We start from the raw sequence: 27,927 nt of genomic DNA, 5'->3' as shown, positions 1-27,927 counted from the left end.
TCCAAATGACAATGAACATAAAAGGTAAAACGAGTCTGTCATTTTTAAAGATGGAGTAAAATGACAGTTTATTGCGCAAAAGTGTTACAAGTGGCAGCTAGTGATTACAGTTGATAAATACTCCATCGACTAAGGCCTGAATGTCGGTTATGCTTATACAATAGATAGCCGAACTTGTTTAATTTGAATCATCATTTGCCCATTATTCGTCCAGCTGCTGGGCACAGGTCCATTTGAATACATTTAGAACTGTCTATTGAAAATAAAAAGAGGAGACATGTTTTCAAGTTCTATCCTTATTAAAATGTACCTATATGAATAAAAATTTAAAAGGACTACTGTAAAAATAAAAATAAAGAAGGCAACAATGCTATTAGTAATCATTAGAACGTCGTAACATTCACAATTCACTTTTATCTTCTTTCACAATCTATCGATGAAACTGCCGATAACAACCGCATGACTATTTAAAATTTTATGATAACTGGCACAACCCTACAAATGTTTTTACTCCATCTTCAAAAGACAGACTATAAAAGAATGTTATGTTACTAGGGTTTTAGATAAAGCTTTTACTTTCTTCTGCTTCTTCGTACTAGGCGGCGAAGGCAATGAAGTCTTAGAACGGAGGCCCTTCTTGTGGACATCTAAAGTTTTGTCAAGCATCTCGTAATAATGATTCACTGGTCCAAGCCATGCATACCCTACTTCCGCCTTACCCAACCACTTGTGTCCGTTCGGATCGTACAAAGTTATTCCTCCAACTGGACAATTCTCCACGAAGTTGGCTAACAACACAGTCCCGTCGGGATAGGTGTACTTGCCGGCACCGTAGTAACACCAATCTTTAAATATTCCTTCATATTTAGCTCCGTCAGGGAAAATTATTGAGACCATTTCATTTTGTGTTAGTTTGTCGCGGTCCCAGTGGCCATGGTAAGATTCGCCTCCAGCTGTGAAGTAGGTGCCTGTACCTATAATAACAATTTTGGATTTTAAATAGGAAACGAAACTGTTTTTTTGCATCTAAATCGCGTATATTTGTTTTTCTACTAAACCAATAATTTGGGCCCTTTACAGGTCCCATGTACGTACAAGGACAACGGTCCCTTACAGGTCAGCCGTGAATTTGTGAATTCGTATAAAGACTCATTTGTACAAATTTCATCAACGAATTTTGAGAGGTTGTGACCCACTGTAGGCCAGTACACAAAGCAACGAATAAGATAGCTCTATAAACAGTAAGACGACAAAGACAATATTTAAGCTATTAGAGCGTGTAAAACGTTTACATACAATCAAAATAGTTGACACGGTCCATTACGTACTCTCCATACAAGACAATGTTCAGTTCGACAAGCTAGCTTGGTTCGTGGATTTGGGTGTGTGCAGCTGGTTAACGCTAACGTGGGTTTTGAATACGGAGATGATTGGGTCCATTGAAACTTTTTTTTAAAGAAATATTCCTTGCATTCATCAACGACCTGCCATACTGTACATCATGTGGTTTCTATTTGCAGACGGAGGAGTAGGACGAAAAAATAGCCTAGGTACACATACTTACAAGCAGCTAAGGTCAGCATTACTGCGTTCCGGTGTTGAAGGGTAAGGTTGTTGGTAAAATTACCGGCACATGGGAGTTTTCAACTTTTGTCTCAGGGTGATGGGCGCAGAGGCAGTGCACCTCAGATCTTTGCGATTTAAAGCTCTGAGTGGCACTGCAACTGTTATGGACAGGAGTGTCGTCGTCCCATCACTTAGTGTTATAAAAAAAACCTGCGCAATTGGTTTTCTGCAAATGGGCTTATCCTTAGTATACCGAAGTCGAAACTTATGTTGTTCTCAAAAAGAAATTCTGTAACATGGGCAAGCTATGACCTCTGTAGTTCCACTGCGCAACACATGCAATTTCTTAAATTTTTCATTACGAGTTACATTTATTTAAAATGCATACACAGTCTCTTTGAGAAAAACTCACTGCTACGTACACATGACTGCGTCTAATTGATTAGACGCTTATAGAAGTGTGGTGGCCATTATACTAATTTTCATACAACATTTAAAAACGCAGTTGACGACACAGAGTAGCAGTGGAGCTCCTTGCAAAAGAATTCGTCCAGGGAACTACTGCCACTGTTGTAAAGGTGCTGGTGAAAGTGGGACTTGTCAACTTATGTCTCAGGGTGTCGGGCGCAGTGGCAGTGCTCCTCAGATCTTTGTGATTTAATGTAGCATTGCAACTGTTATGGACAGGCGTGTCGCCTACCACCAGGCGCACGGTTTGTTCGTCACGTCACTTAGTATTATAAAAAAGCCGACAAAAGCCGAAAAGTTTTCCGCTGGAAAATTTGAAAATTTTTGAATAGATGTTAATTTAATGACTAAAAGGGCTTAAGTTGATAACTCAAATTTTGCAGGTTCTCTGTAGTAAGTAAAGAGAAATATCTCCATATAAAAAAATTATTTAGACTTAGATATTTTATGTTTTCAGGATTTCATGTGATCGGATAAAGGAAATCCTATCGTGTAACGTGCACATTCTTTAGACTATTGTCTTAGGTGTATCGTATATTTTTTGATACCTAAGAACTCGAAAGGTCAAATGGTTTAGCCATTTGACCTATCGAGTTCTTAGGTTTTCGCGATTGTTACACATAGGAAATGAAACTATTTTTCCGTCAACCGTGACAATGGGACCTGTAAAGGGCCCGAAACGTCGTATATTTGTTTGAAAAAACAAATACGCGATTTAAATCCGGAAAAATAGTTTAATTTCCATTTCATCTAGCAAAACAGTTTTTCTCGCTTCTTCTCCGGCTCGCCTTAACAAACGCGGAGATAGTATGTCTAACATGTACAGGAGTATACTTTCAATACTATAGAAAGCATTAGGACCACGAGAAACAAGTCTCTCTCTAACTCACAAATGAGACAAATTGGTGGGACCGCGAGAAAATAAATAACGCTAAATTGTGGACGTTACATAAAGACAGTGCAGTAGCACAATTCTTCCAAATTCTATAGGTATTACAAAATATTTATTTATCCGAGTATTTAAATAGCTTATAATAATAATGTATAAATAAATAGACACTGACGTTTTTGTATGAGGTGACGCAGGTACACGTCAGTACCAAAGAAGAATCAGAGTATTTTTTTTTAAGATCAACTGTAAAAGCGAGAGTATGATGATCCGTCATACAAAATGTGACCATACATCCCGCTTAGAGCAGGACAGCCCCGCTTTTAACCTTCATGTCCCGCTTTCCCCAAAATATTTAAAAATCAATAGAGGACACACGTTACAATAAATTTAAAAAACATGCCTAGACTTCCAGACATATTTAAAGACTAAACCTGACATATTAAGCAAACTTGCTCATTATTATTATTATAAAAATAAATGTATGAGAATAATATTACTATTAATGTATTACTATTATGCAATACTAAAATAATTTGACGATTAATTTTTTATAAAAACTTTAGATTTTTAGGCTCTACATTCCTTTTGACATTCTTTTGATATTCATTTCTTACAATTGATTTATTAACTTTCGGAATATATTAGCTTGAATTTAATTATTATAATTGTAATAATATTCAAATATATTTAATAGTATTCTAAATGTATTATAATATTTTAAAATGTATAATTGACATTGCTACACCCTTACAGGGTACATGTTTGATACTTCATCAACTATTATAAGACCTAAATGTAACAACATGTTTTGCAATAAACGTTTATTATTATTATTATTATTATTTACTATTTATTTATTAAAGAATTATGAAACTCGAAACGTATGCTTAAACTTTAAATTTAATTTGTGTAACAACTTAAGTTCAAAAACTAGGCATTTTTTTAAATTGGATTTTGCTCATCCGAAAAATATAGATATGTATAACCACACCAGAGGACACAAGGTTAACTTTTTTATTTTAGATCATTAAAAATATTAAGTTTTTAAAAAAAAAATAATTTCGTAACTATCATAAGCAAGTGTTTTATTTTTAAAACAATGAGGAATTTACAGGCGTCCCTCTATGTGGGAAAAAAATAATGGTCACGTTACAGGGAAACACGAGACTCTCACGAGGGTTCCTAAATAAATAAATAATAAATTCTTTTTTATTGTAGTGTATTGTTGACCGTTGCCTTTGTACTTTGAAGAGACCATAGTTGGGTTGGTCCATACAAATACTAATCCACCAATAATACCGTACCATTCATCTTAATGCTCCGGTCTTTCTTTTTGATCTCGAAGCCACCGTCGTAAATGTCTCCCGTTTTATGCTTGAAGGTATCTGTGTCCTGATAAACCGGCACTTCCTTCACCGGTTTCTTGGATACTAGTAACTCTTCTGACGATGTCGCGTCCGTCATTTTGATAGATGCTGGAGAATTTACAACCAATGTTAGAAATAATAAAAATGTCCGGTTTTAATACATAAGTCCCACATGGATGTTGTTTCCCAAATGGTGTTCCGTTTTTTTAAATACGTAAAAGAAAGCTAACACCATTATACATATCACATATATGCCGATGTAACACAGCGATGATAATACTTACATCCACCTGGTTTAAGGAATAGTCTATTTTAGGCGTGAATTTAGAGTTCATGTACACTTAAAATTGAATTAAAAATAATCAGAATTTTTTTACCTTTGTACTTTTCACAAGTAGGTATAGTGCAGTTATTTGCTTTAGTGCATTAAATATAATTACTAAATAAATTATATGGCGGATCTAATATTACCTCTATCACGAGAACTATAATTTTTATCACATGTTCGTGACAATACGTTGACACGAAACAGACGCGCCCTGTCACACCATTTTTGACCATGACCTAATTAAAATGACAAATGATAATGAATAAAGAGGTCTTACAATGAGGGAGCTCTTTTTTAACTAGCTGAACCATGAATATACGTTTCAATGCAACTGTAAAAGAACCATTCTATTACGATTAAAGACAGATTTCTTTATACAACTGACCCTCTTTTATTGATTTTTGTTTTAAAATGTGGACATAATTATGTAAAGCATACGGGACAAACATACAAACAAATTTTCATTTTTATATCTAAGATTAGTGAGCAGCGAGACATTTAAGGACGCTCCCCCACCGCGAACATTCGCCTGGAACGTTATTACGTTTAAGAACGAATACGAAACGTAAAACAAATTTTGAATATTTTCAAAATCCGTTTTTAAGCATTACATTAAACTACCTCCTTCACCGACGAGCACTCGCCTGTAATGTAACATCCAAGATTCCACCAAAGATGTGCGAGGTAGCAAAGCGTGCGTGCGAGTGCCTCCGAATGCGTGCGAGTGCTTTTGAGTGCCCGCGAGTGCGTTTGAGTTCTCGTGAGTGCCTTTCAGTGCCATTGAATGCCTTTGAGTGCCATTTATTTATTTAAAGTTTATTGCACAACACACTGAAGTACAAATGGCGGACTTTATGCCATAAGGCATTCTCTACCAGTCAACCATTGGACCAAACAGAAAAAAAACACAATAGGTTGGTGCTACACTTCACAAGAAGAACAATATCCTTGAAAGCTAATCGATAATTTGTATGGTATATATAAATAACATAATATAAACATACTTATTATACATACATAATAAACTTACACATATGTATTATAATAATAAATAATATATGTACCCAAAGCAACATTATATAGAGTCTTGATTTTGACAATTGTCAAACAGATGCTTGTGCAATATGCGCTTGAAAGATAATTTGGTCTGAGCTTGTCTTATATGGAGCGGGAGCGCGTTCCAAAGACGGATTGCATAAAGGGTAAAAGAATTAGACAAAAAATCAAAGCGGTGAGAAGGAATAGAGATCTTAAGGCAACGGGAAGATCGAAATTCACACCCCAGCCGAGCGGTTTGAAATTGAAATGAACATTTAAGATAATCAGGTTTAAGGTGCAACTGGAGACAAACAAGATGGAGAAAAGAGTGGTTAAAATTCTTAAGGACGTCCACGGATGGGAAGCCAATTTAGTTGACGACGAAAAGCAGAGATGTGGTCATACTTCCGCAGATCAAAAATAAACATAATGCAGTTGTTAAGAAGATGATCTAATCTGTTCAAAGAGACTTGAGAGATGTTACTGTAACACACGTCAGCATAATCAATCACAGGCAACACTAGAGCTTGAACAAGGAGAAGGAGAGTTTTGGTTGTAATGGGAAGAAAATTCTTAAACCTGTATAGACCTCTTAGTGTCTCTGTAACCCTACGACAAACGTCAGACACCTGGGGATCCCACGTAAGGCCTGTGCCAATAATAAGCCCCAGGTTCTTTACCTGATTTGACAGAGGAATCACTACGTTCTCAAACATTGAGTGCCTCAGCCATTGAGTGCTGCGAGTGCCTTAGAGTGCCTGCAAATGCCTTAGAGTGCCTTTGAGTTATTTTGAGTGCCTATGGGCGTGCGAGTGCCTTTGAGTGCCTTAGAGCGCGTGCAAGTGCCTTTGCACTCGCAGGAACTGTTGGAGTCGCAGCCTTGCAATTTGCAATCTGAACAGATTGTTACATTACAGGCGAATGCTCCCGGTGAAGGAGACTACCGAATGTTACAAGTATTGCGCAAAGAGTACTCGGTTCTCCTCACTCACCGCTGTAATGAGTGCTTTTGAACTGCTACATTACAAGCGAATGTTCGCGGTGAAGGAGCGCCCTAAGAGGCTCCCAATGGGAAAGTGCCGAGACTGTTGATTGCATATATTTTAGTACTAAAATGTAATGTTTAAATTCTCGTTGTTAAGTATGTTATTAAACCGTTCTATTTAAGAGTCTTGGCCGCGTCAATGGGTTATGGTATAATGATGACTTATTTTAATAAATAGGACGCGTTTCCATTATGTCGTAACGTTTTATTTATCGTTGGGCAACTGACACGTCTAGCCTGTTCCCATATCACGACTACCTGTCGTGACTGTGTCGTGTACGTTTATTTTATCGTTGAACGACTGGCGTGTCTAGCTGTTCCCACTAGATCGTGACGACAATTTATCGGTGCCCGGCAGCAAGCAGTCTTGTCGTTTGCACGGCAGTATCGTTTGAAGTTGCGATTATCTGTCGTCACATTTTTATCGTCGTACAGCTAAGCTCTTCACATTGTGACGACAGTCTGTCGTTGTAACGTCAAAAAAGTCGTGAACGACAGTTAATCGTGTTGTATCTATCTATATATTTCATTTTCACCAGCAAGCAAGACGTTATGACCTCATCAAGGTTCTGCCGTTTTAACTATAAAAGAAAATCCTCTAAACAATAACGTCACGTTTGGAAAAATGCAATGATTTTTGGAACTAAAACGGCTTAAAATCGGACTAACCCTAATGGACCAATCCGCCACTTTTTTGGTATTGTCTATGTAGATGCAGACTCAACACTAAATGTTTCGTTTACATACAGACGGCGACGTGGAAGTAGAATTTAAAAAATGTGAAAGAGACCCTCACTATATGACAGATACTCACTATATGCGAGTCAGTGCCATTCGAGTTTTAATGGTCAGTTCCAGATTAACGAACTAATGTGCCAGACAACCACACCAATTGCCTGGATTAGACTAGGAAATTCCCTGTATCATGAGTGCCATCAGAGTAACGGAATTCACTAGGGGGCACTTCCCGAGTGCCTATGAGTGCCTGCGAGTGCCTTTACACTCGCAGGCACTGGTGCAGTCGCAGCCTTACAATCTGAACAGATTGTTATATTACAACCGAATGCTCCTGATGAAAGAGACTACCGAAGGTTACAAGCATTGAACAACGAATGCTCGGGTCTCCTTCCTCACCGCTGTAATGCTCGCTTTTGAACTGTTACATCACAGAACACCCAACAACCTTAAATGATGATTTTTATAGACTGTCTTTTTTGAAGAGTAAAATGACAGTTCATTGCGCAAAAGTGTTGCCCGCTTACAAGCAGCTAGTGATTAATATTCAATTATAATAACCGATAATTATATTAGCCGTATACGTTCTATCGACTGAATGCACGTTACGCATACGCAATAAATAGCAGAGTTATAAAATATTGAGTATTGAGTTTATTTCATTCATTCATGAATTATGATCGACCCATTTTACACTCTTAACGAAAAAAAGCACAACTATGCGTACTTTATACGACAGTAGTGCCCTTTTTCGTTCCGAGGGCAGCATTATTCGTCCAACTGCTGGGAACAGGTTCATTTGAATTGACAATTTTTGTAAGTTGACATATATATATATATATATAATATATATATATATATATATATATACTGCATTTCGTACTACGTCTATTAAAAATACACAGACGAGATATATCTTAGTTATTAATTCAATATATATATATATATAATAATAGATAATAAAACCCGCCTGTTCTTGTTAAAATGTACATGAATATATCGATACTAGTAGGCCAATAGTCAAAATAATAATGAAAAAATGAAACTGTCGACAACAACTACATGACTATTTAAAATTTTATGAAAACTAGCAACCCTGTAAATGTCATATTATTAGTCTTCAAAAAAGACAGACAAGTCGTTTTAAGGTACACTCTTTTTGAGTTTTTTTTTTTAATAGGTCACCTTCATTCTAAATGCGAATCATAAGATCATAAATTAATAATACGAGGTGAGTTACCCATCACTAAAAACAAGGCTGTACTGAGCAGGATGTAAACAATGAAACAACAAACTATTCATAATAATAAATAAAATGTATTCAACTAACGTTCAAAATGTCGTCTATTCATCAATCGAAGTGTGTACAAAAACGACGTGCTCGTCACAAATTACTTGGACAAATTATCACTTACACTGGCTACTCATACAATGACACCAAAAATTTGTAAATGTAACAAATAAATAATGATAGTGGAAAAAAAGATAAATAAGTGGGATAGATCATTTCTCCGAACTACAATTACGGCCTTTTCCCTGTCAAACGGTTTTGTTCCGCACGCGTATTTGCTCCGCATGCCTAATGGTAAAATTAAATTATGCAGTGCCCCTAGCGGTCATAAGAAAAAACAATATTTTGTATACAAATATTTTACGGGGTCGCTATCGATAACTGTCGCTTTAATCTCAAGGTAGAGACACTGTAACTTTACCATGCGATTATAGTCAAATTTGTCGCTAGCCGAGGAAAAACTTTATATGTAAAATGTTACTGCTTGGGACCACTAAAGGGCGCTGTACAATGTGCCATATAAAAGTGTCAAATACTTTACGCGATTGCTAGCGACAACTGTCACAGAAAGCTCATGGTAGAGGTGCTGTGTAGAGGTTTGCCACGAGCACGATGTCGCGAGGGTTTGCTTTGGCATGCCTAAAGGGCGCTTCAAATAACTCTTCGGATGATAAAAAACCAATGACCATTTTAAAGGAACATACTGTATAACAGAAATAAAAGATACAACTTTGGTTTTTTTTTTCAATTATTAAACAAATGAATAAGTTATGAAGTCTCAAAGATTTCCGAAAAATTTTGAACAATATTGATACCCGATGATTAACAGACGTCGTTGCTATAGCAACAACAACGGTGTGGGGGCAGTGGGCGGAGTCAGGGCGCGAGTTTATTATTATTATTTGACAGACAAAAAAGTACTAAACTAACGCGCGATGCGTTAGCGCATATGCTGGCGCCTAGGCGTCTGGATAACTCGGCGCCGATCGCTCAATTTTATTTACTATTTTGAGGTAACCACGCATTAGAAATTATTGGAAAATATTAACATCAAAAAATTTGGACATTTTTTGTTTTATTTCACTAATGTGTTCTATTACTGAATCTTATGCACAGGAAAAAAAATGGACGTGTTTTTATATTGTATCAACCTGTATATGTATGAAAATTAGTAGTGGCGCGGCTACAGCGCCACAGTGGCGCCACTGCCGTGCTTCTATGTGTGTCTAATTTGAAGATGCCCTAAGTACATCGTGGCATATTCGCCGTCAATGTGCACTTGCATGTCGAAGCCGAAGGATCCCTTGCCATACATTTATGCCAATGGGCGCCGGGTTGATGGAAAGTGTTACACTTGTTTTTTGTATTCAAACCAAAAGTAAGTAAGGAGACGTAAGACCACCAATATTTTTTTTTTCATAAATGGAGTCTGGCAAACACTAATCATTTCCATAGACAATTGTACAAATATACGCATGCGGAGCAAAGTCCGTAAGCCAGGAAAAGGACTATGTATGCACTACAGATACGCATGCGTACCAAAATTGGTGTGACAGGAAAAGGGCATACAGATGAAGACTGTACAGCTAGCACAAAAATGCATTTTTAACGCTTTTCAATATTCTGTAAAAAAAAGGAAATATATAATTTATTTTGTACATGATTTCAATTGTTTTTTAAAACATTTTAAATTAGTGCGCGTTTGTACTGTGCAAGTAGTTTGCATGGAGTTGAAATAAGGCTTAATGCTAACGTCAACTTGTATGCAAGTTGTAAATTTAAATCTTTGTATAGTTATAAAGTCGAACTAAGCAACTTAAACCTTAAACATAAGTGCTTTAAATAAATTTGATTCGTTTCTAAATGTACAAAGAATGGACTGAGAAACCAAGTTTCGAATGACATTTTTCATGATATATAGTATTTTCTTAATATTTAAAACTAAAATAAATAATTTCATAACAAATTTTACATATCCTGCAAATAAAATAGTCGAAAACACATGCCCACAATATTGATTGTTTTGAAACCCTCTGGAACTCACTACCGATAACTTCATAATGACGAAGCGTTCACGATAAGTGATATTTAAAACTAAAGCTTCCACTATATTCGAAGGATATGGCAGTGCTTCAAATTACATCCCAATTTGCCAAGTGGACACCTCGTCACAGTAAAAAATAAACTAGAAATCTAAAATGAATATCAAGGTAATAAAAACAAAATTAAAAATAATAAACGAATGATCATAAGTAAACGTACGTACACAGCGAACTAACATTTATAAAATCGTAAGCAAGTTAGCCCGCGGTGAACGAGGCATAATGGTATAAACTTAAATGGTATGGATTCAAATAGGATACTAGGCAATTACTTTTGTTTCCTATTACATTTTCTATTACTATTTACATAGTTTATATACACACTTACACATAAATAAATATTTAATTGAGAAGTCTGTAAGTCTATTAAATCCGGAAAAATAGTTTCATTTCCTTTGAGAAGTCTAGTTAAGATAGTTAGATCACTGCGTACAAAGTATTTTGGCCTTACCTTTACATTGGCATTACCCAATGGAGGGTACGGCCAAAAATGCCTTTTTAAAAGTCATCAAAAATGTACTCTTATATAGAGCATTTTTAGAGCGGATAATTTCATCAAATCACTTGAAATCAGATGCGAATCGCATAAGTTATCAGTATCACTTATGAGCCTTAGGTCCATAGAAAACATGGCATTTACATTCGATCAGGGGGTCTAGTCTCGATCTCCGTCCGAAACAATTACTGTCAAATAAGTAATATTCGACAAAATTAAAAGACAAGTATCCAGTATGAAGCTTCATTCGCATCACGCGTCTTTTCATTTGGTCAAGTATTGCTTATTTGGCAGTAATTGTTTCGGACGTATGTCAGACGGAGATCGAGAGTAGACCCCCACATCCCAATCGGACTCGAGTCCGCTTTCACGGGATCCGCGAGACAATAAATAGCCCTAATAGATAATAATCTCCTATAAGGTCCTATATAGAGGGTGTCCATTTAACAAGGGAAGATGTTAGGTGTTCACAGGATGATGTTGGCGGGGTCCTCGAGGTTCTCCTTGAAGGCCTGCATCCACTGCGCGCCTACCGCGCCGTCGATCACTCTGTGGTCCGCTGACGCCGTAAATGTTATGAATTTTGCTACACGGAATCTGCGATTTAAAAAAAACTTATTTGAGAAATGTAGAATAATTACAAAAAAGGTAAGGTTAAAAATGAGTGAGTAAATAAATTATTGCGTGGGCCTCATTGACTTACAATTATATGGACGTCGGGTCCGCGCTAAAAAGTGTCCGCACTTGTAAGGCGCTAAAATCGTATACAGAGCGCGACACTCCGCTTTAGTCTTCATTTGTTCTACTGACAGCGCGATACTGCGATGACATAACAATTTAAATTTCGAATAGGTTGACTTGGGACATTTTTTTCGTGGTTTTTGTATTAGACCCGTCGTCCATTTATTTGTAAGTCAATGGTGGGCCTTATTAAAATCACTTAGGATTTATTATTTATTTCGCGATCGTACATTTTTATCACAGTGTAAATATTTGGTAGTTTACGTAAGAAAATTAAATAATAAGCGAATTTAGAATACGGTGACGTATCCCTGTTTACCCACTTGTGACGTCACTTGGTATGTTTGCATAACAGATTTGAAACTGTTATAATTATTAATAATTCGATCCGGCTGGATTCGAACCACCGTCTTCAGCATAACAGACCGACACTCTCCCCACTAAGCTGCGGAACGAAGCAGCAGACGCAACGAATATTTCTATGTGCTTGTTGCAGATCTTTGTTTTTGTTTTTTTTTAATGACTTTTTGCCGTAGCGCCATCTGTGAGAAATCTATAAGTTTTTCTTCACTCAGCCAGGTGCCTTTACAGCTTAACATCGGGTGACTAGAGACGTCGCTTTAACAATTGTAATATGAAGTTTATTGACTATCACGATATTTTGATACCATGAAATAATATATATTTTTTAATCGATCATTGTATTAATAATTATAACAAAATCTAGTACCGTAATTTAACAAAATTTAATATTTTACAGAAATAGTGAATGAATCATAGTTTTTTTACGCACATTTTAGATTTATTCTGATTATTTTTCCGATTGCCCAATGCCACTTACCCCTGTGCCTCGTTCTTATCTGGAACAATGATCTCCTGTAGGCCTCCGCAGGCGAGAATAAGCGACTGCGGCGGATTTATGATCGCATTGAACATCGTGATACCTGTAAGAGCGCAATCACATTTTATTGAGTAATTTTAAAACATTATGCTACAAATGGATGCTGCTAAGCAGTAACGTGTTAACAAAACACGAAAATTGAGATTTTAATGTCAAATTGTAGCTTGTCGTCTCCTTTACATTTTACATACATGAACTGAATGAATTGAAACCTCCAAATATTAAAAAATATATAAAAACAGTTGATATAAATCCATTAACTAAACCGCGAAAAAAATTTTTACTTAGTAGTTAATGCCTCTCAAACTAGTACCTTATAAAGAGTGATTCAGGAGATCGCAACACTTTATATTTATTTTAAATTTCTTATCAAGGGTGTTAATTTAGATGCATTACTTTAAGAATAGGTGAAATCCAGTGTGTGATTATTTCAGTAACTTTGTGCTTTAAGATACGAGTTTGAGAAATAAGGCGACGAAATACCTAGCCTGTAAGTACGAAAACCTATTTTGGAAGTAGTCTCGAAAGTTTCGACTACAGTACTTTCTATACTGCATACTAGTCCTAACAGCATCGTGAAAACGTTTGCGGGTAAGCTCGATACGACGATACTTCGTCATATCATCCAGTAGGGCTAGCACGACAGAGCGCGATCTCGCGCTGTATGTCGCTCTCGCGCAAGTCGCGCCCTGTCGTGCTAGCCTTACAGGTATTGTTGAGGTAGCCGGGCAGTCGGCGCCTCAAGCGTAATAATGTGTGTTTTTTGTGGTTTGTCTGTATTTACCATCGAGTATATAACTAGAAATAGAGCCGAAATAAGGGCCATCCACCCCTGGCAACTCATCAGGCAAATGTCACTTTTAAATATCAACTCTCGTTTGCACTGAAATCACAAATTATAAAGCTGAAATAGTACAGCGTCAATAACCGACCTCTGTGTACGTCACCGTATATTCCAAAAATGTTATGTATTTATTGTAATAAAGACAATATCTCTAACTATGGGCTGTTCCATTCGGTGACGTGGGAAAAGCAGCAAAACATATAATTACAAAACAAACGGAATCACATTTCATACGTAATTAAATATTAAATATGTAATTTTTAAATTTTCGTCTATTATAGCAATGCTGAAGTTAAACTGGTCGATTTGAAGTGAAACAATTGACGACACCCGTCAATTGTTTCGAATTCGGGCTGGCCAATCGGGGCGCAGTTGTCACCATAATGATATGGCAGAATAGTTTTCAAACAAATTAAATAACATTTCGTCTCTATTTCTGGTTATATACTCTATGGTATTTACTAAGAAGTGGGCCTTGGATGCCAAATAAATTATTTCTTTTTTATTATTACTTTCTACGGGGTTTTCGAGACCGCATTCAGTATCGATATTTTTCCCGGGACGCGGAAATGCAGCGAGATTGAAGCCGACTATCAACCCAAGTCAAACGAAATCTATCGACTATAAACCAAAGTAATGCTCACATTACTTAGCGGCAGAAACAGGTAATTCTTTTTCCCTGCTCTTTCACAAGAGGGTCTAGTGCCACTATTTCGATACCTCCATTGAACACTGGGCCGATAAATTTTTGCACTTGTTCAGTTTTTACTTTGTTTTTTGTTTCTTTCTTTTTTAACAAAAAATTAGGTTTTTTCCTAATTTAGTTTTATTTCTTTTTTTTCGCGAAATACGAAGAACTTAAGAAATAAATATAGCTGTTTATAAAAATAACAGAAAATGACCAAAACATAAAACCCTTTCCAACTCATACATTTCTATTTTAAGGTTGCCTGGAAGACGTTGCTACTTAACAATAAGATCGCCTGTTGTACATTGGCTTACTCTGTGATACTTACATTACTGTTCTGTGTTGTCATTGTAATTTTAATGTGCAATAAAGAACATTCATTCACTCATTTAAATGTAGATGGCTTAGTGTTCTTTGGAGGTATCGATTTGCCCAAATGCTATTACTTACCATACATGCCCAAATTGGAAACGGTGACAGTGCCGCCCTGGTACTCCTGCGGCTGAAGCTTGTTGTCCTTGGCCTTCTGCGCCAGCTCCTTGACCGTCTTGTTGATGTCAAGAATGCCGCGCGAGTCTGCACCGAACACGATCGGTGTAATCAGACCCGCTGGGGTTGCCACCGCTACGCTTACGTCCACATTCGAAAATCTGAAAAACAAGTTTTTGATTGAATATTGGAATGTTTTTGTACCTAAAATTCACCTTTTCCCTTTTGAATTTTTTTATTTTAATTTATTTATTTATTTCAACTGCCTCCGTGTCCGAACGATTACCATGGCGAAAGAAATAAACGTAGGCCATACACATATTTCTCCCAGCCCGGGAATCGAACCCGGGTTTCCGCGTGTCAGTCCAGCGTGGTAACCATTCGGCTACGGAGGCAGTAATGTTGGTTGAGTGTGTGCGTTTTCATTGAAATGTAATATTAATGGGATACTTACTGTCTAATATAAGTTTCCATCCAGTGAGAGTTGGCCGTGGGCACTCGCTTACATGCCGCGGCAACGGCCTTTATTATAAAGTCGTTCACCGATATCTGCAAATAAACTTATTATACATATCTTGCCACACTCTTCATTTGAGAACGACGCTGTAATTGTTACAGCGCCTTCTATTGTATAATTTTAAATACTTTAAGGTGATGCTCCATTAGGTGCATTATGTCACAATTTGAAATACTCGAAATGCTTTAGTCAAGCGCAAGTTAGAAAAGCGCCCTCTATACAATATTTTTAAATACTGGCAAGAGACGCTCGTAACAGTATAGCTTCTTTCAAACTTAGGGGATGAATCCGGTTTCTCGCACTTTCCGGTAACCGATTTCAATGAAACTTGACAAATAGGTGTAATTTCTCGAACTTTTGAAGTCGGTTTTTTTATAAAAATGTTACAATTCGAGTTCTTAGGTTTTCGCGATTGTTACACATAGGAATGAAACTATTTTTCCGGATTTAAATCGCGTATTTCTCGTATAATCGCGGTTGACTGACCCGTGACCATGGGACCTGTAAAGGGCCCGAAACGTCGGTTTGTTTGAAAAAACAAATATACGCGATTTAAATCCGGAAAAATAGTTTCATTCCTAAATGTTACAATTATTTGAAAAAACTTGTTTTATTTTCATAACATATAAAAATGTCTCACCTTCTGTCCTGTCTTTGCGATCATTTCATTGACCTTTGCTCTCATTCGTAACGTCTTCTCCACATTAACTGTCGTGCAGAGCTGATAATGAGGAATGGATTGCTTAGCAGCGGAGAGACGCTTGGCGATTGTTTCCCGCATACTCGAGAGGGGGAGATCCACGTAGGTTGCCCCGGGTTGTGGGGCTGGAGGAGCCGCCGCCCTGCCAGGTGCCGACGCCATGCCTGAGAGATCGCCGCTCTTCAATGAACCATATAATCCTGAACCTTGTCCTGTATATGGCGTGAAATGTTTTCTCAATTAAATAAACATAACAAATACAATCAATAGCAGCAATAAAGAATGCTTCAAAGCAAATAAAAAAGAATTTATTTCTAAACATTTCATACCACCAACAGGTCAAGATAAAAAGTGTAATAGAAAAGTGATTTTACTTTAGAAACAAGAAAATATCGCTCATCTGTGAAACCAGAAGACACTGAAAATTCAATAACAAAGCACGTTGTTTTACGAAAACAAATGCAACGTGTCAAAAGCAAGCACACAGTACAACGCAGTGAAGGTCACTCGAGTTCTCTTGCTAATCACTGTAACACGATGTTAAAAAGAGACAACTAGCAATACCGTGCACTCGTCAAGAATAGAACAGCGCAATCGCGTTATATTTCTAGACGCTTTACTAGATAGAGACAGCTACATTACAAGAAAACTCGATGTATGACCTACTGGAAATTTCGCATAAATTCAGCTACGTTTTTTCACTAGATGCATGTATAGCCGAAATGGGATGAAAAAATGTGCTCGCCTCCGAGTCTGACACTCCTCAGTTCTGCGATGCGTCGCGCAAAGGGGCTGGCGTACACCCTACCTCCTCCAGACTGCGCTGCGGCGGGGGCAGGGGCGGGTGCGGAAGCGACGGCGGCCGGAGTCGGGGCAGCGGCCGCGGGTGGCGCCGCGGCGGCGGGGGCGGCTGTTTCACACAACACACGTGTTGACTACTACTGACTTCCAAACATCTAAAATCTCTAATCAATGCCAAAGAAAATTTAGTTCTGCAATTATATTTCATTAGATTAAAGGCGGGTTCGTAATTATCAAAACATTTATTTTCTTTGATAATTATCATGATTATTATTTGATAATTATTCGATAAAGGCGGGATCAAAATTATCAAGATTTTATTTTTTTGATAATTGTAATTGATATGATAAATATTCGATACACATCCCTTAGTTTTATCTCTTTAATTTTTAAGTAACAATGACAAATAGTAGAAAAGCAATCAAACACGAAGAAAAATCTTTGAAAAAGAAAATTAGTTGATAACTTGTCTTGAGATTGATTGAAATTTGACGTTTGAATAAGTCTCGGATACAAACACATAGTACGACATTACTGGCAGTCAGAGATGGGCAAGCGTTCGGGTTTTAACCAGGTTTAAATCGAATTAAAACCCCATAGCCGAGGGCAAAAACTATTTTTAACTAAACAATACCGGTTTTAAATTTGTTAAAACCCATTAACGCCCATAGCCGAGGGAAAAACTATTTACAACTAAACATTTTTATTGCTTTCTTATCTGGACGATTCAATTTGCCTTTCCATTGAATTAGTTCGCTTGAAAACTAATGCACTTGCATCGATTTTCGTAAAAATCGAATCGTAACGTGCATCCTTAGTAACTAGAATCCACAGGATCGCAAGGTGGGTATTGCGTGAAGTTGTCTATTTTCGTTTAAAAAAAGATTTTTTACACTGAAATTTGTACTAAGTATGGAATTATAACCAAATTCCGCATTCGCCATTTCTCTCGATGTTGGGCAGAAATGGATTAAAACTCGACGCTTTTGGGTGAAAATCCGGGCGGGTTGTTTGGAATTTAACCCACTGCCCATTTCCGCTAACACAAGCATTTTGTTGTTCCAATTAATTTCATAAATACTAAGATATTTATCAAGGTACATTTATCAAGATAATTATTGTAATGAATATCATTAACGATAATTATCGCTTCGAACCCTTCGATACTTTAGTATAAAGAAATAATGCAATCGTTGAAAGGTAAAATCTTAAATATGAATAGATTAAATAAACGAAACAGAGACACTGTGACATGTTTCTATGAAGACCAATATTAGATTTCTCAATGACTAACTTAACGAGGACTTTTTTTCAAACAAATAGGTGCAAATAAAGCATTATTACTATTAAAAACCAAAGTAAACACCTTCTTTCTCCTTCTTCCTCGGTGCGGGCGCCGGCGCAGGTGCTGCCAGTTAACATAAAACATTAGTAAAACATGCACATGAGTTAATAGATAACCCACAGGTAAATGTGCAAAGGGGTTGTAATATTTTAAAGAGTAATAAACTCTGAAAATGAAATGGAGGAGGGTCAGGTGGGGTAAGAGGAACACCGAGGGAAGAGGGACTTGAACCCTTAACTAATAATCTAAACAATTTAGCACTTTAGTCTCTCTGTCGAGAAAACAGAATAAATAGTTACGATTTTAAATAGATGTCGCTACGGTGATCCAAACCCGAAAGGCTGGAAAAACAAATTTGACAGTTGTGAAATCGTAAACGAACACGATACTTGAACTTTAGCACAATTTGCACGTTTTTGGCAATATAGAATTTAGCGTAATGATTGAAAAATGCAAGTTTAGTGTACTTCAAAATTTTAACAAGACTGTCTGTTCTTCGTAGAGCTCAAAACATTGGACTTAAAAAAAGTACGTATGTTTCTCTTATCCCACCTGACTCCATCATAAAAATATTTATATGCTCCCAATTATTTTTTTCAATTTGCATGCGTCGGCCTTTTCGTGCTCATTGTATCGCAAATTTAGAAATTTTGTCTTTAATTTTTTGACATTTTGCCATTTTGGACATTTTGCTTCATTGAAATCCTATTTGGAGTTCTATTCACCAGAAACCCCTATTTCGATCGCCTGGGGCACCTAAACACTATAACAATTGGATCGACCGCGGCGATGTTGTGTCTATGGACAATCTAATAAGTAACATAGCAAAACCTTCAGTATCCGTTCTATAATTTCAATATTGTCGTAAACCATAACAATTTTAATTAAAATAAGAAAACCACGAAATCCTTTTATTTTTAACATTCACGACCGTATTCCAAAACTCTACTCAATGCTCAAGTCAAGACTTGAGTATGATTTCAAGCACTTGAAATACGACCCTAATGGCAAGTACTTGAGTATGATTTCTAGTGCTTTAAATCATACTCAAGTCCTGACTTGAGCATTGAGTAGAGTTCTGGAATACGACCCTAAAACTCCGTGCAACTTTGTAACCTAACTGTAACTTTATTCTCCGGTCAAAATTCTGTCTGTACAATACTTTAAAAAGAACTTGTCTTCTCAGGTCAGCAGTTTGGAGTCCAAGCTTTGGGCAAAATTACTCTTATCATCTTTTGTCCAAAAGAAAGTCAGGCATTTAAAATTTCTGACTCTCTTTGTGACTGGTCATCCATGGAGGTGGGGCGTGACACCATCTAAGTCCACGGAGTCGTCTACAGGCATCGACCAATTTAAGTGCTATAAAATGGAATAAAATCTCCCATTGGTGCCTATTGACAACAAAAGAAACAAATGCACTAATCTTAAATTTAGTTTAGTTTACTTTAGATTGTTTTCTTTTAACCGCCATCACTTATATTTATGATGTAGAAAAGACATCCAAAAATTATGTATCAATTAAAGCTTAGTTAAAGCTCTGAGGGGAGTTAAGATAAATAAAGTAGTTACCCCAGGGAATCGAAATAAAGGATACCAATGAAAAAGACATTTGTATAAACAAAGTCAAACTATGCGTGTTTTTTTTCTTGACACTTCGAAAGTATTCAGCTTTATTATTAGTTTGAAATAAAACCCCATCTTGAGGTTAATATAGATATCACCATGACATGATTGTAGTGAAATGTCCCATGAAATCGTTCTTCACAACAATAATGTAAACAAATCATGCTTCCCATTATTTCCACTCTTCGTGCAAATCACAACACAATAATGTCTTAGGGTTATATGGAACTGGTGGACGCGGGATAAGGTTAAGCTAGACTTAAGAAGTTTTATATCTATAATAATAGATGTAAATGTAGATTTACGTCAGAAAATACTTAAACTGATTCCGCGCCGATATTTCCAGAACAGTGCGAAAAAATAAAGACCAACATAGTTACTTCTGGATCGCATGACGCAAATACCAGTGCATGAAAAATACCAGTGCTACCTATGAAGGTGTTTTTGACATTAAATTTCAGTTCCTCAAGAGAAGAAGCTGGTTCTTTAAATTGCAATTGGAGGATACAAAAATTGAATTTATCAACCATTACAATTCATAAAACCCTTACCGTGATTTCTGTGTACTTACAATCATCCTTAAAATCTTTAAAGGAAGCAACATCGGCTTGATTTTCCACTATGATGCACAATAATTTTCCCACTGCAACACCTTTGGTACCAGCGGGAATTAGGACCTTGGCAAGATAGCCCTCTTCAGGAGTTTCGAAGCCCATTGTGGCCTTATCTGTTTCGATTTCGCAGAGAAGGTCACCTGTAATAAATTGACATGATAATAATCAGTTACTTAAAAGACGTAATGATTATGATGAAATATATTTTTATTAATTTATCAGAGTTGATTGCTTTGGGTTTACTGTAGTTTTCATTTTACCGCAAATGGTGCTAAAACACGTCACTAAGATAAAATTGACATATCATAATCCTGACATACATACTTACAACCGAACATAGCCAGATAAACTAATATTCAATGTTCCCTGCTGAAAATTTAACCTTACACAGAATTCAAATTTGCAATATTAAAAAGTAAGTTTGTACTTAATAACATGGAACCACATACACGTACATACATAGTCGGCACTTTGTAGAAAAGCCAAAAGCGTCAAACACGCCCCTGAAAAATTTTCCGATTCCTGTGACTTAAGTTGTTGTAAGTCAAAATACGACTTTTGGCTTTTTCATTCTCCTTTTTTTGTATATTATAGGTTCCATGTTTGAAAGTAAACGTAACACTAAGTGATTTATTTACGTTTAAGTAAACTTTACTCTGTAATGAGAAGGACTGAATCCCCTCAGGGTGAATTCTGTAACAAGTTGGAAGACATGCTTCATTTGACGAAATGTGACCAATATACGGTTTGCCCAGCCCAATATCAATTAAAAGCCATTGGTCAGGTAGGAAAACTAAATTTAAGACTGAGCAACCTTGAGAACTGAGAAACGTTGATACAGTGTACTGTAGTTCTATACTCCTATGTGAGGTCTTGCTTTCTGATACGGCGCAATACCTCATGGATATTAAGTAGTGACAGATAAAGCAGTATGGGTAGTTATATACACACTGTACCAGGCAAATAAGCGCCTGAACGTTTCAGACCTTTTCACAATAGATAAAAAAACTTACATGGAAGATATCGACATGAACATAGAGGTTAGAAATGTTACTCCATTTTGGGTTTACCTTCACTAAGCTTGTCACCCTCCTTCTTCTCCCAACTGACGATAGATCCACTCTCCATAGTTGGCGAGAGAGCGGGCAGGTTCACTTTGATGTGCGTTGGTAGATCTGCGTAGTGGCGGATTTGCATACCCCATTGTGGAGTGCTGAGAATTTTCTGCGATGATGGTGATGATATTCTAAGACAATATTAATAAACTTATACGTAATTTTTGCAAGCAGTATTCACATATTATTAGTTTAAATCACAATAGTTTTCTTTCTTTCTTTCTTTCAAATATTTAACCTTCTCCATGTTTGTTTAAACGACTGTCAGCACAAAATAAGATTGTTAAAATATTTGTTTAGCAAGGTTGGCCAATCTCAGGCTCGTAAGTAAAAACAAATTTGTATTTGCCCATATCATTAGCAGCAAACAGACTATTTCGAATATTAAATCGGATTTGATAAGAACTACAATTTTTTCGTAATTTTATTTATTACAAAACTACTAAATCTATTAAAGATCACGATGAAACTACGAATTCGAAATATAAATTGTTGAGCTCAAAATTAACGTCCACTAATAACAGATCACAAACGATAAGCCTGCTTTCAAAAGTAGATTAAGCAAATTGGAGATATACTTCACAGACGCCCAGATGTTCTGGAAAAAATTTGCAAAGTAGTTACAAATTGATACCCTTGTAATGGAAAATGCAATAGAGGCTGTCAGCATCAAAGATAGGAAGATGTGCTGAAGTTGACTACAGGTCCCTATTGGAGAAGAGTAGCATAGAGTTAGTTCACTTCAGATCTTTCCGATCTGAAGGAGGCTTATGCCCTGATAGCTGCTTACAGTGCCAAACACTGTAGAGAAGCACTGTTACTGGACAGGAATAGCATCAGAATGCTAACTAACAAACACATGTCAAATATTGGGCAGAGACAAAAACAGAAATTGTTTATTCTACCACAAGGCAAATGAAACTCCTATGCATCTCCTCACCCCGTGCTGTCCTGATGGGCTTATGAAGGTCCATACCGGGAAGGTATTGGCCACAACCAGAAGACAAATTGTCAGAGCCAGGAAAGTCCTTCAATTCTTTAACACAGTTGACCTTGGCTCCGGACATGTCATTATAGATCAGTTGATTGATTGATTTATTTATTATAAATATATAATTTTCACAGTTTCACAGTTAAGAACTAATGCACCGTGTAAAATAAGATAATTATAAAAATAATAACAATAACATATAAAAAATTAAAATGACAAATACATTATAATTATACACCTGATTTCCTAGTATCCACCATTTCACAGAATCTCAAGCATTCAGAAATGATGGTTGCAGTGATACAGGGCATGGGACTTAAATGAAGTCACTCTAATAATAATAATAAAATAGATACAATAATAATAATAAAATAGATATAATAATAATAATTATGCCAAGAGACGCTGAGTTAAGGGTTATAATATAATGTAAAAATTGAAAATGTAAAATTTGCAACTCATCTAAAAAAGGCTTAATAATATAATGACTAAATCTATTATAGAGACATTCTTATCACAGAATGATAGATTACCTACCATACGTAAATAACTGCAATATAGATAGCCGTAGAGTAGCATCCAATGTATGATAGATAACAAACCATATTCTTGTTAGTTGTCATACTGTGGGAATGTAAACAATAAGTCAATGTGATTCAATGACAAGCTATCAGGTTATATAGCCATGTTAATCACAACATTGTACAATGTAATATGCTGTAAAAATTTAGTAATTGTTCATCAATCATTATTAATTATTTATTGCATTGTAAATTTAATTAACTTAAAAGTTAAACAGAACTACTATTATGTTCTAGAATTTTTTTAATAATTAAATTTAATAAGAACCAGATTACAACTCAGGTTATTTAACTAAATAGTTGTCTAACAGTTGTTTTATTCAATTCAAGAATATTTTGACTACAGAAAATAATTAGCTATTTATTTAAACTTGACATTACATATTGCAACTTGTTATTTTAAATGTATATAATTGAATAAAATATTTTAATAATTAGGATAAGTTTGTGGTAAATTTGCATGCTATTACTAGCTAAGTGTGAGAACCTGTTAATAGAAATACATGTTAATCCAACTATGTACACCACACTTACTGTGAATAAATTATTATTACCATAACAATGTAAGGTAATCAAATTCTTTGACACAACAAGTTTTTCAGGGTTTATTTATGTTAGTCTTGTAGTAAATTAATAAAACAATTGTAACCTAAAAGATAATGAAGCAGTGGGATTTATAAAAGATCAACACAATACAGATACTTTAAGAAGTCTTAAAAACTTAAATCTATTAAATACATGCATAGATGTACACGTAAAAACGTGTAATATTCGAAGTAAATATTAAATTTGTACGTTAAAATAAAAAAATGGCATTTCAATAAACATATTTAACACACTACTTATTATTAGCAATATTGTCGTTGTGTAGGACGAAAAGGAAAATCATTGGGTTTAATTCAACAAACCTACGTCCGCAGTCGGCGCGTCAATCTCATGCTGACGATTTGAAAAGCGAGGAGATTGGCGGTTGGTTATGCAATTCTTGCCGCACGTTTCCGCTACCAAAACTGTACTTAATCACAACTTACTAACTTAGAATAGCATATTTGTGCCTAAGTGAGTAAATATAGCTTAATTACTGAGAAATCAAACGGTAACTTACTTGTTAGAATGTTTCCTTCGCACTAATTCTGTACTTATACATCTTGTGACATTGGACCGTACAGCTTTCTTTAGGCCACTGTTTATGGCCTGATTTCGTGAAACGAGCGTTCGCAACATTTTGTGGTATTTTATTTATCTAATACTAATCCGTCCAGATGATCAGGACGGGCTTTTTTTTGGAAAACCTAGCTCGACCTTTTCAGATTTGTAGGTCGTTGAAGTGACACTGACAGTTTCATTAGTGACATTGACAGTTGCTTTTTCGTCTAAGAAAGAGATTAAGAAAGCTAGAGTTTAAGGGACGTATCATTAGAGGATGGAAAAAATAAAAGAATAAGGAATAGTCTAAGGTCGGATATGAACTCTACTCAGTGCAAGTCCTGACTTGAGCATTGAGTAGAGTTCTGGAATACGACCCTAAAAGGCTTAAAATGGCCCAAGAAATAAGAAAAAAATGGCCCAAGCCTAGTGGCCGCCATTAAGGAAATATAATAGAATAGGTTTAAAATCTTAAGGTCGTATTACAGAACTTTACTCAATGCTCAAGTAAGGACGTGAGTCAGTTGAGTATGATTTCAAACACTGGAAATACGATCCTAATGGCAAGGACTTAAGTATGATTTCTAGCGCTTTAACTTTAAACTTTACTTTAAATACGTAAGTCCTGATTTGCCTCATGTCTACAAAGATTAATTTCTTTTAGTCTATTGGAAAAATAGGAGTGATGAAGAAACTTAGAACTATTTCCTTATTTTAAACCAAATTACAAAATAGTTTATCCTGGAAATTCGAATAATTACGAATTCAAAGTAGGTATTTGATAAAGTGACAATAATGTGATTTATGTGAAAGTGAAAACATAAATATTGACTCCCACCGCTTCCGCGACTATTTAGAAAACCCAAACAGGAGAACTAAGTTATTTATGAAAGTGAAATCACAATGGAAAATATTTAACGCGGATCCAAAGACTTATATCCAAGCGAAAACTCTTATAAAAAATATTGTAATGCAATTATTTTGCTTGATTTTTGTCAACTTAAATTAAAGACAGAAATAGCGTGCGATGATTCCGTATGATTTTGTTTCTTTTTTCATTTAACTTGCGCATTTTGCGATTAGTTTAAGCACGGTCACACTGTCAGTTTCTTCTTCTGTCAACAGTTGTTGTAGACAGGTTATCATAAAATGGTGAGAATTAAATTTTAAAATATTATAACAATCATCAGTGCTAATCTTGGTGAAAAGATGTCAAACATGTGCTTGTGAAGTGTCCTACCACACTCGTAGCATATTTGTGCTGTTTCTTTATCCATAGAATATTTACGACGATGGCTTGTCGGTATGAAAAAGTTCCAAATATTGTGATGTTTTCAGGCCAAGCGCACTAAAAAGGTTGGAATCACTGGCAAATATGGCACACGTTACGGTGCCTCCCTCCGTAAGATGGTGAAGAAAATGGAGGTTACCCAGCACGCCAAATACACCTGCTCCTTCTGTGGCAAGGTTAGTTTTTGTCAAAACATCTACACCAACCTCGGCGCCAATTTTTGAAAGGTTTTTGAGAACATATTATTTTATTCGAAATTCTTTTACATTTGTGATTTCTGAAATATATGAACAATTTTATCCACATCTGTAGACAGTTCAATTCATGCCTCAACAGATGATCTTACATTTTTCATACATAACCACGTCAATGTTACAGATCATAAATTTATTTGATTTCAAAAGCTTGGTAGGCACTGGGAGAAGGCGATTATCAATTTGTACTTACCATGTAAAAGGAATAGTTATTTTTAATACAAGTGCGGAAAGTTAGTCATTATTCACGAGTCTTGAGGCTTCTTGGTCCGAGCCAGGGGGTCTACTCTCGATCTCCGTCTGAAACAATTACTGTCAAATAGGTAATACTTGACCGAATGAAAAGACGCGTGATGCAAATGAAGCTTCATTCTTGATACTTGTCTTTTAATTTTGTCGAATATTACTTATTTGACAGTAATTGTTTCGGACGGAGATCGAGAATAGACCCCCTGAGGCGAGGGTCAAGAAAATGACAAATCTGCATGTTTATCAAACAAAGTTTTATAACACATTTGTGTAAAAACTAATGTAGTTGAAAGTAAAATAAAACAGTATTTAAAAAAAACTCATTTATTTGTCTGATAAAGATTCTGAGTATAATGGCAACTGTTTCGAGTATTCAGCCACATTAAAATTACTACTTTAGTGGTGCGGCGCGCAGCTCTCTCGCATAATACTCACCTCTGGTCATTGTTAATACTCAGTCAGCCATCTATATGGAAAATATTTTGATATTTTTAAATGTAACCTGTTGTTTTATAAACCACCTATGCAATTTAAATAAATAAGATGTTTGTAAGTAAATATAAGTTTTAATGATGAATGATTTAAGTCGCAAAGCACATAAGTATTTAATAAATATACAACCTCTTTAGTTCTATGTTTAAGACTTGAAACAACAGCAAATTTAAAAAAAAAATTGAAAAGTAAAAAGCACTAGTGCGACAAATCCAACTTACAGCACGATTTGTAGTACAAAAAATATCACGTTTTGAGCAACTCTATTAAAATATATTTTTTTAAACAGTGTATACATTGTAATGTTTGTAAATTACAGGATGCAATGAAGCGTTCGTGTGTCGGTATCTGGTCATGCAAGCGTTGCAAGAGGACAGTCGCTGGTGGCGCATGGGTGTTCTCCACCACAGCTGCCTCTTCCTGCCGGTCAGCTGTGAGGAGATTGCGCGAAGTCAAGTAAACATCTGACTCTAGGTTAATCCAATAAACACAAAAGTAACAAAATTATTTTTGTTTTTCTTATCACCAATCAATTTACTGATTTGTTTTACTCAACTGAGGTTCAAAAGGAAAATAAAATGGAGGTGTTCACTTGCAATGTGTTAAATCACTGAGTTTTAATTAATTTCACCACAGTAACTATGCCATATTTATTTATGGGTATACTTTATTAATGAACCTGGAATCTATTCGGGTATTCAATCAGAATCTAATCACCACATACTAATGTGACTTTACATTGTAAACTTCCAAAGTAAAATTTTGGTCTCATGCTGTAGCTATTTTTAAAAGTATATTATAGATTATTATAGAATGTATACTTTACGCTAGTGAATTTTACACACTTTATCTTGTACTCATAGTAAATATATATTTAAGGTACACATTCAGTGATATACACTTATGTATTAAATTTTTAATTTGAACAGGAAATGAAACGGTCAAAATATTGTCAATATTTATTGTAGACGATGTAACAGATTCTAGTACAAAAATATATTTTTAAAATTAAGTTTTGATAGCACCAACACAAACATTTAAAGACAGCAACAAGTACTTAATTAAGAGCTCTTATGCCAAAAAAGTTTTGACGTTGACTCTGCCCAAATTTGTGAAACAAATATATGCCTGAAGTTCGCGTAACATGCGACAGGAGATGTTGAATTTTGCGCATTAAAAGTACCAAATTCGTTTTAGCGGAATAACTAAAACTAAAG

At 35.8% G+C, this 27,927-nt stretch overlaps 3 protein-coding genes across 6 annotated transcripts; 1 reads left to right on the top strand and 2 right to left on the bottom strand.

Annotated features, from left to right (window-relative positions):
• Positions 1 to 132: 132 nt before the first annotated feature.
• On the bottom strand, positions 133 to 11,902 carry LOC113231580 (radial spoke head 1 homolog). 2 transcript variants are annotated; one of them, XM_026465926.1, is made up of 3 exons: positions 11,800 to 11,902; positions 4,231 to 4,401; positions 133 to 974 (listed from the first exon to the last, which is right to left on the bottom strand). In XM_026465926.1, exons 2-3 carry the CDS (start codon positions 4,388 to 4,390, stop codon positions 544 to 546), a joined length of 591 nt encoding a protein of 196 aa, XP_026321711.1. In that variant the 5' UTR covers positions 4,391 to 4,401; positions 11,800 to 11,902; the 3' UTR covers positions 133 to 543. The 2 variants fall into 2 exon arrangements, with proteins under 2 accessions (XP_026321711.1, XP_026321713.1); XM_026465928.1 differs by lacking the exon at positions 11,800 to 11,902 and adding an exon at positions 4,578 to 5,081.
• Positions 9,413 to 24,576, bottom strand: LOC113231579 (dihydrolipoyllysine-residue acetyltransferase component of pyruvate dehydrogenase complex, mitochondrial). Of its 3 annotated transcripts, none has more exons than XR_003310565.1 (11): positions 24,384 to 24,576; positions 21,662 to 21,837; positions 20,549 to 20,731; positions 18,376 to 18,417; positions 16,954 to 17,118; positions 16,149 to 16,420; positions 15,446 to 15,540; positions 14,953 to 15,152; positions 12,911 to 13,013; positions 11,688 to 11,925; positions 9,413 to 11,497 (listed from the first exon to the last, which is right to left on the bottom strand). XR_003310565.1 is itself a non-coding variant. In XM_026465925.1 (11 exons), the coding sequence occupies exons 1-10, from the start codon at positions 24,500 to 24,502 to the stop codon at positions 11,796 to 11,798; spliced, it is 1,485 nt and encodes a 494-aa protein (XP_026321710.1). In that variant the 5' UTR covers positions 24,503 to 24,576; the 3' UTR covers positions 9,413 to 11,490; positions 11,771 to 11,795. The 3 variants fall into 3 exon arrangements, 1 of the variants encoding a protein (XP_026321710.1); XR_003310566.1 differs by having other exon boundaries at positions 17,017 to 17,118; XM_026465925.1 differs by having other exon boundaries at positions 9,413 to 11,490; positions 11,771 to 11,925.
• A 975-nt stretch (positions 24,577 to 25,551) lies between these two features.
• LOC113231423 (60S ribosomal protein L37a) lies at positions 25,552 to 27,327 on the top strand. Its single transcript, XM_026465738.1, has 3 exons — positions 25,552 to 25,576; positions 25,763 to 25,891; positions 27,030 to 27,327. Exons 1-3 carry the CDS (start codon positions 25,574 to 25,576, stop codon positions 27,168 to 27,170), a joined length of 273 nt encoding a protein of 90 aa, XP_026321523.1. The 5' UTR covers positions 25,552 to 25,573; the 3' UTR covers positions 27,171 to 27,327.
• Positions 27,328 to 27,927: the final 600 nt, after the last annotated feature.

Source organism: Hyposmocoma kahamanoa, unplaced genomic scaffold (assembly GCF_003589595.1).
Source record: "Hyposmocoma kahamanoa isolate Upper Pololo Valley unplaced genomic scaffold, ASM358959v1 65, whole genome shotgun sequence".
Lineage (NCBI taxonomy): Eukaryota > Metazoa > Arthropoda > Insecta > Lepidoptera > Cosmopterigidae > Hyposmocoma > Hyposmocoma kahamanoa.
Note: the sequence above shows the minus strand (reverse complement) of the source record. Positions and strands in the feature narration are given on the sequence as shown.